At 51.0% G+C, this 12585-nt stretch overlaps 1 protein-coding gene across 1 annotated transcript in view; it reads left to right on the plus strand.

Annotated features, from left to right (window-relative positions):
* Positions 1-12585, plus strand: part of SEZ6L (seizure related 6 homolog like) — a 152896-nt gene that overhangs the window by 107054 nt on the left and 33257 nt on the right. Inside the window, exons 4-8 of the mRNA XM_037879011.2 lie at positions 2495-2687; positions 3950-4135; positions 5098-5260; positions 6865-7031; positions 11259-11453. Of these exons, the coding sequence (XP_037734939.1) occupies positions 2495-2687; positions 3950-4135; positions 5098-5260; positions 6865-7031; positions 11259-11453 (904 nt within the window). The remainder of the gene's footprint in view (positions 1-2494; positions 2688-3949; positions 4136-5097; positions 5261-6864; positions 7032-11258; positions 11454-12585) is intronic.

A 12585-nucleotide genomic window follows, 5' to 3' on the forward strand; every position in this document is an offset into this window, starting at 1 on the left:
ATTTGGGGGGGGGAGTGGGGGGGAGGGGAGAAAGACATTTCCAAGTGGGCTCTTTCCCTGTTAAACGCTTGGTGGTGGCAGCAATAAAGTCCAAGGGCAAAAGGTAAAATAGTTTGTACCTTGGGGAAGTTTTAACCTAAGCTGGTAAGAATAAGCTTAGGGGGTTTTTCATGCAGGTCCCCACATCTGTACCCTAGAGTTCAGAGTGGGGAAGGAACCTGGACATGAAAAACCCCTAAGCTGACCAATGAGGAGACAAGATACTTTCAAAGCTGGAGAGGGGGAGAAAAAAAGGCAACACACAGAGAGAGCTTTTGTTTCTCCCCCACTCCAGCTTTGAAAGTATCTTGTCTCCTTACTGGTCAGTTTGGTCAGGTGCCAGCGAGGTTATCTTAGCTTCTTAACCCTTTATAGGTGAAAGGGTTTTTCCTCTGGCCAGGAGGGATTTAAAGGTGTTTACCCTTCCCTTTATATTTATGACAGTCTCTAACCTGTTCTTAAAAACCTCCAGTGATGGGGATTCACAACCTCCCTTGGTTGTTCCAGAGCTTAACTGATCTGACAGTTAGAAAAATTTTCCTCATATCTGACCTAAATCTCCCTTGCTGCAGATTAAGCCCATGACTTCTTGTTCCACCTTCAGTGGACCTGGAGAACAATTGACCACCCTCCTATTTATAACAGGACTTAATGTATTTGAAGACTGTTATCAGGTTCCTCCTCAGTCTTCTCTTCTCAACACTAAACATGGCCAGTTCTTTTTAACCTTCCCTCACAGGTCAGGTTTTCTAAACCTTTGATCATTTTTTTGCTCTCCTCTGGACTCTCTCCAATGTGTCCATATCATTCTTCAAGTGTGGTGCCCAGAACTGGACACAGTACCCAGCTGAGGTCTCACCAACGCCGAGTAAAGCAGGACTATTCCTTCCTGTGTCTCACATTCCACACTCCTGTTAATACTCCCCAGAATATTAGCCTTTTTCGCAAATGCATCACATTGTTGACTCCTATTCAATTTGTGATTCATTCTAACCCCCAGGTCTTTTTCAGCAGTGCTACTCCGTCTAGCAAGGGAGTCCCCATTTTGTAGTTGTGCGTTTGATTTTTTTTCTTCCTAAGTATAGCACTTTGCACTTGTCTGTACTGAATTTCGTCTTGTTGATTTCAGACCAATTCTCCAATTTGTCAAGGTCATTTTGGATTCAAATTCTGTCTTCCAAAGAGCTTTCAACCCCTCCCTGCTTGGTGTCATCCACAGATTTTATAAGCACGCTCTCCACTCCATTACCTAAGTCATTGATGAAAATATTGAATAGTACCAGACCCAGGACGGACCCCCTAGAGATGCCCTCTCAGTCTGATAGTGAACCATTGATAACTACTCTTTGAGTAAAAAAAAACAACCAAGGAGTACTTGTGGTACCTTAGAGACTAAGTCTCTCAACCAGTTTTTCACCCACCTCATAGTAGGCTCATCTAGACCACATTTCCCTTGTTTGCTCCTAAGAATCCCATGTGGGACTGTGTCTAAAGCCATACTAAAAATCAAGCTATGTCACCTCTACTGCTCCCCCTCCCCACCCACTAGGCCAGTAACCCTGTCAAAGAAGGAAATTAGATTGGTTTGGCATGACTGGTCTTGACAAATCCATGTTGGCTACTATTTATAGTCCTATTATCTAGGTGCTTATGATGATGGTGATGATGATCATTTAAAGGTCAGCGTCACTATTTCATTCTTCGGGTAAGAAAAGAGAGGGAGGGTCACAGATGTGCACAACTGACCCTGAGTGAGGGCTCATTCGGAGCCCCAAGTGGGTGGAGGTTGGTAGATGCCACCGCTTATTCTCCCCCAATTAAGGGGGAGCCCGGTGGCACTTGGGGGAGCAGCAGGATCCGATTCTGAACGTCTCCACAATCTACTGTCATTCTGATGACTCACATGGGCGGAGCTTATTTTATGGGTGGGGCTTGGAAGAGTACTCCCATGCCCTCCACCTTCTTTTTCCCCCAGTATGACCCCGATAATAGCAGCATAATTTCACAGTGCAGTAAATTCATGTTGGCACAAAGGTCCAGTTCCCGACGGAGGGTACGTCTAAAGCACTATGTACTCCAGGGTGCCGTGCAACTCACAATACCCCCCCCGGCAGCTCTCCATGCAGGACAAGGACCAGCTAAGAAGCACAGTGGGGTTCCATCGGCGAACGGGGAGGCAGGGGACCTGGGTTCTGCGACTGACTCAGCCAGCAGCTCCCTGTGGCGGATCGCCTGGGCGTCCCCCCGCTGTGAAGTGGGGATAGCGCTTTCCAGGCTCGGTGCAGCGCTGCGAGCGACTCGGGCCCTGTCAGTGCAGGACAGGGACCCTGCTAATCAGCCCAGACGGGAGGTGTCCGCATTGCGCGGGTGGCCTGGGAGCCTTGGTGCGGCGCCTTCGCGCATCGAGCGCCAGGCCAGGGCAAAGCTCCCAGCGTGGTGTCTGTCTGCCCTTCAGGTGAAGAGCGTGAACCTGTCAGAGGGCGAGGTGCTCGCCATTCGTGGAGTGGGCGATGACAGCTTGGTGGTCTTAGCCAATCAGACGCTTCTGGTGGAGGGGCAGGTGATTCGCAGCCCCACCAACTCAATCTCCGTTTACTTCCGGACGTTCCGAGACGACGTGGTCGGGACTTTTCAGCTTCATTACCAGGGTAGGTGTTTATTAGCCAAACCCAGCCAGCCCCTCCCCAGCCCCGGGGCTGAGAACCCAGCGGGGGGCCTCGCCCTCCAGGCCCCCCCGGCACAACCAGGCCAGCAGCATGGTCGAGTGGCTGGGGCAGTGGGCTGCCACCCAGGAGACTTTGGTTTTATTCCTGACTCTCTCACTGATTTGCTGGGCGACCTTGGGCAAGCCACTTCACCTCTCCCGTGCCTTCCACTGCAGTCGGGAGATGCGGGGACGGGGGATCAGACCCTGGGTGTCCTCTTTGCAGAATCCTTTCAGAGCCCTGGATAAAGATGCTACGTGAGTGGGAATTGTTAGAAGATGAAATGTCCTTCCCCATCTACCGTGCCAATCCCTCTGGCACTGGCACTGTATCCTGAATGGCTGTTGGGCCACAAATGCAGTCATTACAAGCATGGGCAGAAGCACATTTGCTTGACATTTTTTGGTAGCTCCCAAGCTGAGGGTGAAACCAGGGACTGAGAGGTGAAATACCCCAGCCCCCGAGCTGCCTAAGGCCTCTGAATAAAACCAGTTTGTATCCATTGTAGCTGAACACAGTCTGCCCCCTGCACAAGCCATTGCCTGCTTAGGAGAGGAATAAATAATCAAACACTAACTGCAGGCTTCACTCCCAAGTTTTGCAGGGGCTTCTGCCCCTTGGGGGATGTGGCTCTGTTTTGTGGAACTGTGCTCAGAGGATCTGCTCCAGCAAAGCAGGTAGGCATGTAAGTAAACCCATTGTCCTCATGTTCTTAGAGTTAGGCTCATGCTTGACTGCTTTGCTGGATCAGGGCCAGAGTGAGCAGACGTCTCTATTCTCTGACACTTGCCGTACAGACACAGGTTAGTTATTTATATGGACCTTGACAGGTCTAGCCTTTCTGGCACATTTCCAGAGATTTTATTTTCCCCTAGGCCCACTGCATCTGTTTCTGTTCTCATATAGAAGCCCATCCTACAGGGATACGTACAGAATATTTATTTTTCCCTTGAACAGCTACAGAAAAATAAACGACTACAAGTGAATTCTTGTTAGAAACAAGAATTAGAAAGGATGTCTAAGTGAAAGCATGAACAGGTGAAAAGTAATCAATGGCACAAACACACAAGTCTCCAACAATGGTGTGTCTGGGCTAGTGTGACCAGGTTCCATTACCTCTTCAGCTTTCACCCACTCTTCTTATTGCAGAATTACTCAGAGAAGACAGTGGTGATGCTTAAAATCTCGCTGTGTGTTTGTTCTAGTGTTCATGCTGAGCTGCAACTTTCCACGGAGACCTGACTTTGGAGATGTCACTGTAATGGATCTGCATTCTGGTGGAGTCGCCCATTTCCACTGTTACCTGGGATATGAACTCCAAGGCCCCAAAGTGCTTACATGCATCAATGCATCTAGACCTCACTGGAGCAGCCCAGAGCCTGTCTGTTCGGGTACAGTAACTAATCATTAACACAGATGCTAAGACAAGCCTGACTCTAGAATAATTTAGTGTTAGAAGTTGAACGTGAGCCTGGGAGAGGGGGAAACTACCAAATTCTGCTCCCATTTACATCAGCGGGCATCCATGCAGTTCAGTGGAGTGACACTTCATGTGAGTAAAGCATGAGGAACACAACATCAGCGGCTTCTGGCAGAGGTAGAATGCAAATCCCCTGGGAGACGATATATCTGCTCAGCTCTTCTCAAAAAGCTTTTCCTCCTGCCTCTACCACTCCTCGGCGTTAAGCTGCTTCCAGTTGTGTTCAGAGCCGCCCAGCTTGTGTGTGAGAATCACTCATACAGAGCCCAGCCTCCCTCACTACCTTATACAGCCTCCTTCCTACATAATCCCACTCTCCCAGGCTTGCGGGGTTTCCCTGTCTCCACCATGCAGAGCTGCACACACCTGCACATTTGCTGTGCAGGATGGGGCAGTTTCAGTTGACATTGGGTTTGGGGGTCAACCCCTCACTCCTAACTTTTCTTTTCCAAGTTAAATGAACCTAAAATGTCAAAGAGAACCAGTGGAAAGCAGAGCTTCACATGGTTTGAACCTGCATCTGCTATAAATCAACCTAATATCCTTCCAGCGCATTGTGCCACCCTGGGAAGGAAACGCAAAACCAGGGAAGATTTAAATGCTTTGGGGACTCATAACAAGAGTGGATTCTGCTCTGAGTTATACTGGTGTAAATCCACATCTCTGGAGTCAGTGGAGTCACTCCAGTTTACCCTGGTGAGGTTGAGAGCAGAACCTGCCCTGATTTGGCAGCCCATTTCTTGGTGAAGAGGCCCTTCCTTAGCGCACACTCATTTGTCAGTACAGAGTGCATGGCCCACTTTATTTGGCTGGGGCTGAAGCTCTGAGTGACTGTGTGCTCCAGGCTCACTGTCTCTGTGATCTCCTTGCCAGCACCCTGCGGAGGGACGGTGCATAATGCCACCATTGGACGAGTTCTCTCGCCCAGCTACCCCGGGAACCGCAGCAACATGCACTGCGTGTGGACCATCGAAGCTCCCCAGGGCCAGAAGCTGCACCTGCACTTTGAGAGGCTTCTGCTGAGCGAAAAGGACAGGTGAGGGGCCCTGCAGTGAGTCGCTCGTGGAACACAGGCGTGCTGACCCGAGAGCCAGAATCTGAGCTGACCTGTGCAGAGAGATTAGCTTTGCCATTGCTGCCAGGGCAACTGCCGGGGTTCAGGGGCGCCCCCACCCAGGTCTCAGCACGCTGCTCTTCCCACCCTATGCCATCAGCGTGAGGAAGACCTGGCAGCCTCCTGCCCCATCCAGAGGAGGCTCAAGGGTCTCGCAAGGGGTTTTCCTCAGGACTGACTGGGCAGTGTATTCCCTCACTCCAACCTGGGTGGGCCTTACCCGGCCACCTTTCAGACTGAGATCTCCCGTCTCCAAGGCGTGTCGGGACCAGGGCACTTCCCATCTCGTTATAGCGGGAGCCAGCGAGTTGGCTGGGGATTTCGATGGCCCTGGGTGGTGAAGTGTAATTCCCACACCAGGGGTTCAGGCGCCCTCCTCTTGCGAGTCTCATGTGCAGGGGAGGGGGTAGGGAGCATCGCCCCTTTGGGGATTTCATCGCAGGCTAGCATTCTCTAGGGCAGGAGTCTCCAGTGTGCAGGGGGGTCACAACCATCCTGCCCTGCACGTGTTGCTGAGTGGGAAGGGTGCCCAACGAGATGGGAGGGGATCCTGGGAGGAGGTGAGCCTCGCTGGTACAGAAGAGTCAAAGATCCATTGTTCTCAGGCAGACTCCCCCAAGTAACTTTTAAACAGAAAGTGATGGGAGGGGCAGGAGAGCTAATGGGCCCTGCTGCCCCAGACGGGAACTGGATCACCTGCAGATGGTCACAATGGTCCCTTCTGGCCGTAAACATCTACAGTTACCCCCACCCATTGTGTGATTTAGCATGGGGTTTGTGTAATGACACTGGGTCTCATAATCAGTAGCCCAATCCACAAACTGCCCCCCGGCTCCCAAAAAAAACCTCACATGCCCATGGCTGCATCTCACCCACAAACACAAAGTGACAAATCACAGTCTGTCGGCAATCATAACATAGAGCACACATTTATGGGGCTGATGTTTGTGTTTAAGTGTCATTAAAAATTCAGTCTGGTAACAGGCAATAAAGCCAGTTTATGGCTTGTAGTAAAAGCAGAGAATAAAGCACCTGTTTACTACACGATAAAACAGACGTATCTGCTTTGTGAATTGGTGTTTGCATCGTTTCTTTCAAACACTGCCCTCCGAATGCATGCCCGAACGGGCCCCTGCCTGGGTGAGGAACGACTGGCACGGCCCCTGCCATGCTGGCTTGTTGAGAATCCACAGTGCTGAAAGGCAGAGGCGTTACTTCCCCTGCTTCCCTATTTTTAGTGGCAAGTTGGAGGCCTTTTCACTCCGCCAGGGGCCTGGTGATGAGGAAGGAGCAGCTCCCTGTTCAGAAATGTCTCACGCTGTTGCCACATACACATTTCATCCTCTTCCTTCCTGGGCTTCCAGCTCCTCACCTGATCCTGGCCTGTGCTGGTAAATGAACCGGGGTCGGGGTGTGTGGAGCGAGCGATTACCAGCCTGTGCTGGCTCGGTCCCTGCCCAGACAGAAAGGTGGCCAGTGGAGGAGCCACTAGCCCTTTGCTAACATGCCGTGCCCTTTCTGAACAGAATGGTGGTGTACAGCGGAGAGACAAACCACTCAGCCGTCCTCTACGATTCCCTCCGGACAGAGAGCGTCCCCTTTGAAGGCGTGATCAGCGAGGGCGCCACCATCCGCGTTGACTTCATGGCGGATGAGGCGAGGGCCACCACAGCTTTCAACATTCGATTCGAAGGTGACGCCCCCTTTAATTTTGGATCTGGCTGGTGGGTAGCAGCAGGCAGACACTAGCTAACGCTGCTTGTGCTCCGTGGAATCAGGCAATTAACAGAGGTACTGATTGCAATTACTCTAGCAGGGGTTACCCTTCGTAGCAATAGGAAGCTGATTGCCCCTGAACCAGGAGAATCCAATAGCCACCCCTCCCCTTGTCCCTGCCTTATTGGAGGCATCGATTGGTACCTGGTGCTGAGTCTGCCAGCGGACTGGTAGTCAACTCGCTAATATCTCTAGGCCAGCACAGACAGGAGACCATCTGCACAGGAGGCTCCTACGAATTACAGAAGGCAAGTCACGGCAGTTCCTATCCCCTCCCAGCCTGGCTGCTGCAAATGTGACAACTGCATAAGCCCTGCTGGGAGGATTCACCTCCTGGCTGCGAACGTGTCACTGGTGATGCACAGTCGGCTGCAACTTCTAGTTCTCCCCAAAGACCTGTTCCAGCAAACAGGAATCAAGGCAAAAGAAATGAGTGCTCATTTCTGCAGTACAGATAGTCTGGGAAGTGGAGTTTTCTTTTCCCTTTGTTCGTTGTGAGGGGCAAATCGGACAAATGGCTACAAACCAGAGAGCATTCCCAGACGCCAGGGGGAGAGTCAAGCCAGAAATGTTAGACTGACAACAGGACACTACCTCCTCCCGTAGCTTCAGATTTACTTTGGTTTAGCTTTGAGTTGGACTAGTAACTACTTCAGAGGCGAGCTGGGGTGTTACTGTCCAGAGGAATCAGGGAAAGGCCAGCCAGTACCTGGGATGCCGGCCAGCACTGCAGATACATTCTGCTAGACAGACATACCAGGTGCAGTCAGATTAGAGCAGTGGCAGTTTGGATCTACATTTTTTTTTTAAAGGGGTCAGGGGTGGGGGAGAAATCACAGTTCCTCCAATGCCATTGAAAACTGAAAATCAAACCTCCCGTTTGCTCCTAGTTTCCCTTTTGCTTCCCCCTGCCCTGGCACCATCCTCCATCAGAATCTGTTTCCTTACTGGGGCTGCAAAGACACTGAACATTCAGTTTTCTGCCTTGTCCCCTAGTTCTGCACTTTAAATACTTCCCTACAATCCCAGCTTTCCCGTACAGCTGTTTTATTTTATAGGCTTTTTTCCTTCAAAAGCTTTTGTGGCATTTGGTGCCAAAGCTCCATGGTGACTGTTAGAAGCTATAATAATCCGGCCTGTGTCACTCACCTGCCTGCTATTTAAGTCCCACTTACCCCAGGTCTAATCATCTGTGCTCAGAGTTAAGAGCAATTTCTTTACATTTGAAAAGTGCCCTGACGCATAATTAAACTATATTATACAAAGAGGGTCTGTGCTACCCACAAATAACCCCTGTTCACTTTAACTAAGAAGTGCATTGGAAATACAGAGGGCCAGATCCTCAGCAACTGGTGTAAATCAGGGAGGCTGCACTGATATCACCAGAACTGACTTCAGTGGCGCTACTCCTGTTTGCACGAGCTGGGGATCTGGCCCTGCTCTCCACATTTCGCAGTTCAGTGACTGTTTAGTCAGCAGCTGGGAGTTCTAATAGACCAGGTATGTCTGAGCCTTTGAGGGTTAGCACAGTCTCCCTTCATCAGGCCTCCTGGTGGTTCAATCAAACCCAAACCCTTCCTCCCTGCTCCCACCCGTCGAAGACAGAATGGTGCAGCTCCCCTCCCTTGAGGTATGTGCAATAGGAAACCTGGCATGGACAGCCCTACAAGAGCTCTGTCCTGCATCACTGCATTGCTGTCCGGGCTGGTCTGAGGAATTGGGGATGTTAAGTACCAGAAAGCACTAACTAGACATCGCTGTAACGGGGGCGGGGTGGGGGGCGGGGTTGCCACCCAATGCCCCTCAGGGCCTGGACACCCCTACTATCTCCTGCCCCTGTTTTCCCCTTCACCAGACTCCGCAGTCTCTGTCAGCCACAGCCCTGCTTAGCATCTGGGGGGTTTATTACATTAACAAAGTTCTCAGACAAACACAAAAGCAATCTTCCACCCAGGCTTACCGTGGGCATGGCTCCTCCTCCCTGAGGAACTGGCCCTTTCTCCAGGACCATGGCAAGAGACTCCCTTTCCCTGCAGCTCCACTCTGCCAGTCCCTCACTGTAGGAGCCCCCTTCTGCAGCTTCCTGCTGCCTTTTACCCTGGGATCAGCGTGATTCAACCCAGGTGGGGCCCGTCCTGTAATCAGGGCTGGCTTAGCCCCTGGCTCTCCAGTTCTGTTACACTCACCTAACAAAATCCAGGCCTCCCTGACTTGGAAGGCAGAGTAATAAAGTCATAATTGACTTGGGTTGTTCAAGTCCGAAGCAGATTCTCCCAGAGAGGATTTGTGTGGGTGAGAGTGCTATATATGGTGGAATGAGTCACACGTGTCCAGGTGCATGGGTGAAGAGGACTGAGCCTTACTTACAGGTTGGGGTGGTGATCTGGCCAGGGTGGTCTAACTGGCATCCTCTATCCCAAAGAATAGGGCAGGGGTTCTCAAACTTCATTGCACCGGACCCTCTTCTGACAACAAAAATTACTACATGGCCCCAAGAGGGGGGGACTGAAGCCAGAGCCCACCCAAGCCCTGCTGCTCCGGGCAGGGGGGCCAAAGCCCGAGACCCACCATCCTGGGCAGGGGGCATGTAACCTGAGGCTGGGGCTTGGGCTTTGGCTTTTGCCCTGGGCCCTAGCCAGTGCTGGTGACCCCACTGAAATGGGGTTGCGACCCACTTTGGGGTCCCAGCCCACAGTTTGAGAGCTGCTACAGTAGGGGATGATATGTCCCCCAGTTAAACTTCCTGTGCAGATCCACGCAATATAGCTCCTGGTGACTGCAGAAAATGCCTAACTGGGAACCTCTCCAAGATTATAGAGAAGTAATCTTACTCCAGGCATTTGCCTTCTGCCTGCGAAGTCTCATGGAGCAGGCAGAGCAGCTGTAAATCTGACTGAGGAATGGCCTGCATTTGTGAACCAGTTAATATCCAAGAGCTTCTCCTTTGGAGAACGAGAGGTTCAGGGACACGCCAGGTGAATCCCAGGGAACTCCAGGAGATTTGCCACAATTGTCATTTAAATACATTCTGCTGTCAGGATCAGTCTAAAACCTCGGGTCTCTGACCAGACTCAATAACATGCAATAATCCCAGGGACGAAGATTGCTCAGTAAATATGTAAACTGGCAGCATGGCGTGTATAGTACTGTTGATAATACACAAAAGAAGTGGGGCTTGGCTCAGCCTTAAAAGCTCAGACCAGACAAACCACTGTTAATCCTAAGTGCCTGTAAAATAAGCCAAAGAGCAGGGCTGCAGCATCCCCGTACAAGAGCCCAGTTCAGCAGCAATCCTATCCGGTGGCCACGCTCTGAAGCAGATGCCATGCACCGGCAGTTTGGGAAGGGTTTCTAGGGGAGCGCTTGCCCAGAATGTGCCACCTCAGGCCTGAACTCTTTGTCGAGTTACATGTTAAGTGATAAAAACGTCCTGACCAGCCCTGACTAGAACTTGCTCAGTCGCAGTCAATTGACAGCTTTCAATTTCGGCCTCCGCACACTGGTTTCCAGCTTACAATCAGTGGGCACTATCTCTGTTTGCTCAGCGCTGGCTGGGGATTGGGCTGGCCGGGGGGGGCCTTTAAACACAATTGCCACTCTTGTTTGTAAAGAAAAATGTAAACCAAATATGATTGGAATGGAATTTAGTTTGACAGGCAGCTTTCTCCCTCCCACGTGCCCCGACGGATGGCACAGCGCTGGGGAGCCCAGTGGAATTCCAGAGCGTGGCACCAGCTAGACTGGCATTCAGACTGTGCCAGGCTCACTGCTGCTGGGTGCCACAAATACAGCAGGGACGTACCAGCCTGACCCCAGGTGAGGCCCTGCCAGGGAGATAAGCACTGACTCGGGCTGGTTCTTATTCTTCCTAGAGCAGCTTACTGATCCCTAGCTCTGCTACAGAGAGGTTATGTAACACTGGTCTGCACAATGGATAACAGCCTAGTACTGCTAATGGACTCACCCCTTAGCTCAGCTGGTGCTTTGGAGCTGATGGCCCAGAGTGCAGACTCTGTTGATTCCCTGTGGTGAGAGTTGTTACAGTTGCACAAGAACTGGAAAAGGAGACAGTGACAGGTGCTGTCTCCTCCCCAGAGCAGGGTCCGTGCTGCACCTGTCCAATTAACATGTGTTTCTCTTCAAGCTTTCGAGCGAGGCCATTGCTACGAACCCTACATTCAGAATGGGAATTTTACCACCTCCGATCCTACCTACAACCTGGGAACGACGGTGGAGTTCACCTGTGACCCTGGCCATTCCCTGGAGCAGGGACCCGCCATAATCGAGTGTATCAATGTCAGGGACCCCTACTGGAATGACACCGAGCCCCTGTGCAGAGGTCAGTTACCCTCCACCAGCTGGGGTCACTACGCCTTGTCCCGGTACTGCACGCAGGAGAACATGCACAAATAAAAACTCTCCAGTGTTAGTGACCACGCTGCCAGAGAAAATGACTGCATGTGAGTGAGGATAACGTAGCTAAGTTAAGGCATATGTCTGTGAGCCCTTGCAAAGCATTCAGAGACAGGACAGCAAATGCAGAGAGGGCCTTAGCCCCCAAGGGGCCTGTTGACTGCACTGGAAGAGTGGGGGGCTTGGCCTTTCTCAAAGTCGGCTGCCAGAGCTCCCACTGTGCCAGGCAGAGCAGGGAGAGCTCCCCACCGCACTGCAGGCAGCGTTCCCTCCGCCCCAGGACGGCTCCTGTACAATGCTGAGTGGATGTTTTCAGAGAACCACCCATAATGACCCCAGGATCTCTTTCCTGACTGGGGTCTAAATTAGCTGTGGCCACTCAAAAAAGAGCTCTTGGAGTCATGGTGGATAGTTCTCTGAACACATCCACTCAGTGTGCCGCGGCAGTCAAAAAAGCGAACAGAATGTTGGGAATCATTAAGAAAGGGAGAGAGAACACGACAGAAAATATCCTATTGCCTCTGTATAAATCCGTGGTACGCCCACATCTTGAATACTGCGTGCAGATGTGGTCGCCCCATCTCAAAAAAGATATGTTGGAACTGGAAAAGGTTCAGAAAAGGGCAACAAAAATTATTAGGGGTATGGAACAGCTGCCTTATGAGGAGAGATTAATAAGACTGGGACTTTTCAGCTTGGAAAAGAAATGACTAAAGGGGGATATGATAGAGATCTATAAAATCATGGCTGGTATGGAGAAAGTAAATAAGGAAGTGTTATTTACTCCTTCTCATAACACAAGAACTAGGGGCCACCAAATGAAATTAATAGGTAGCAGGTTTGAAAACAAACAAAAGGAAGTATTTTTTCACACAACGCACAGTCAACCTGTGGAACTCCTTGCCAGAGGATGTTGTGAAGGCCAAGACTATAACAGGGTTCAAAAAAGAACTAGATAAATTCATGGAGGATAGATCCATCAATGGACCTTAGCCAGGATGGGCAGGGATGGTGTCCCTAGCCTCTGTTTGCCAGAAGCTGGGAATGGGTGACAGGGG

The sequence above is a fragment of the Chelonia mydas genome, chromosome 15 (assembly GCF_015237465.2).
Source record: "Chelonia mydas isolate rCheMyd1 chromosome 15, rCheMyd1.pri.v2, whole genome shotgun sequence".
Taxonomy (NCBI): Eukaryota; Metazoa; Chordata; order Testudines; family Cheloniidae; genus Chelonia; species Chelonia mydas.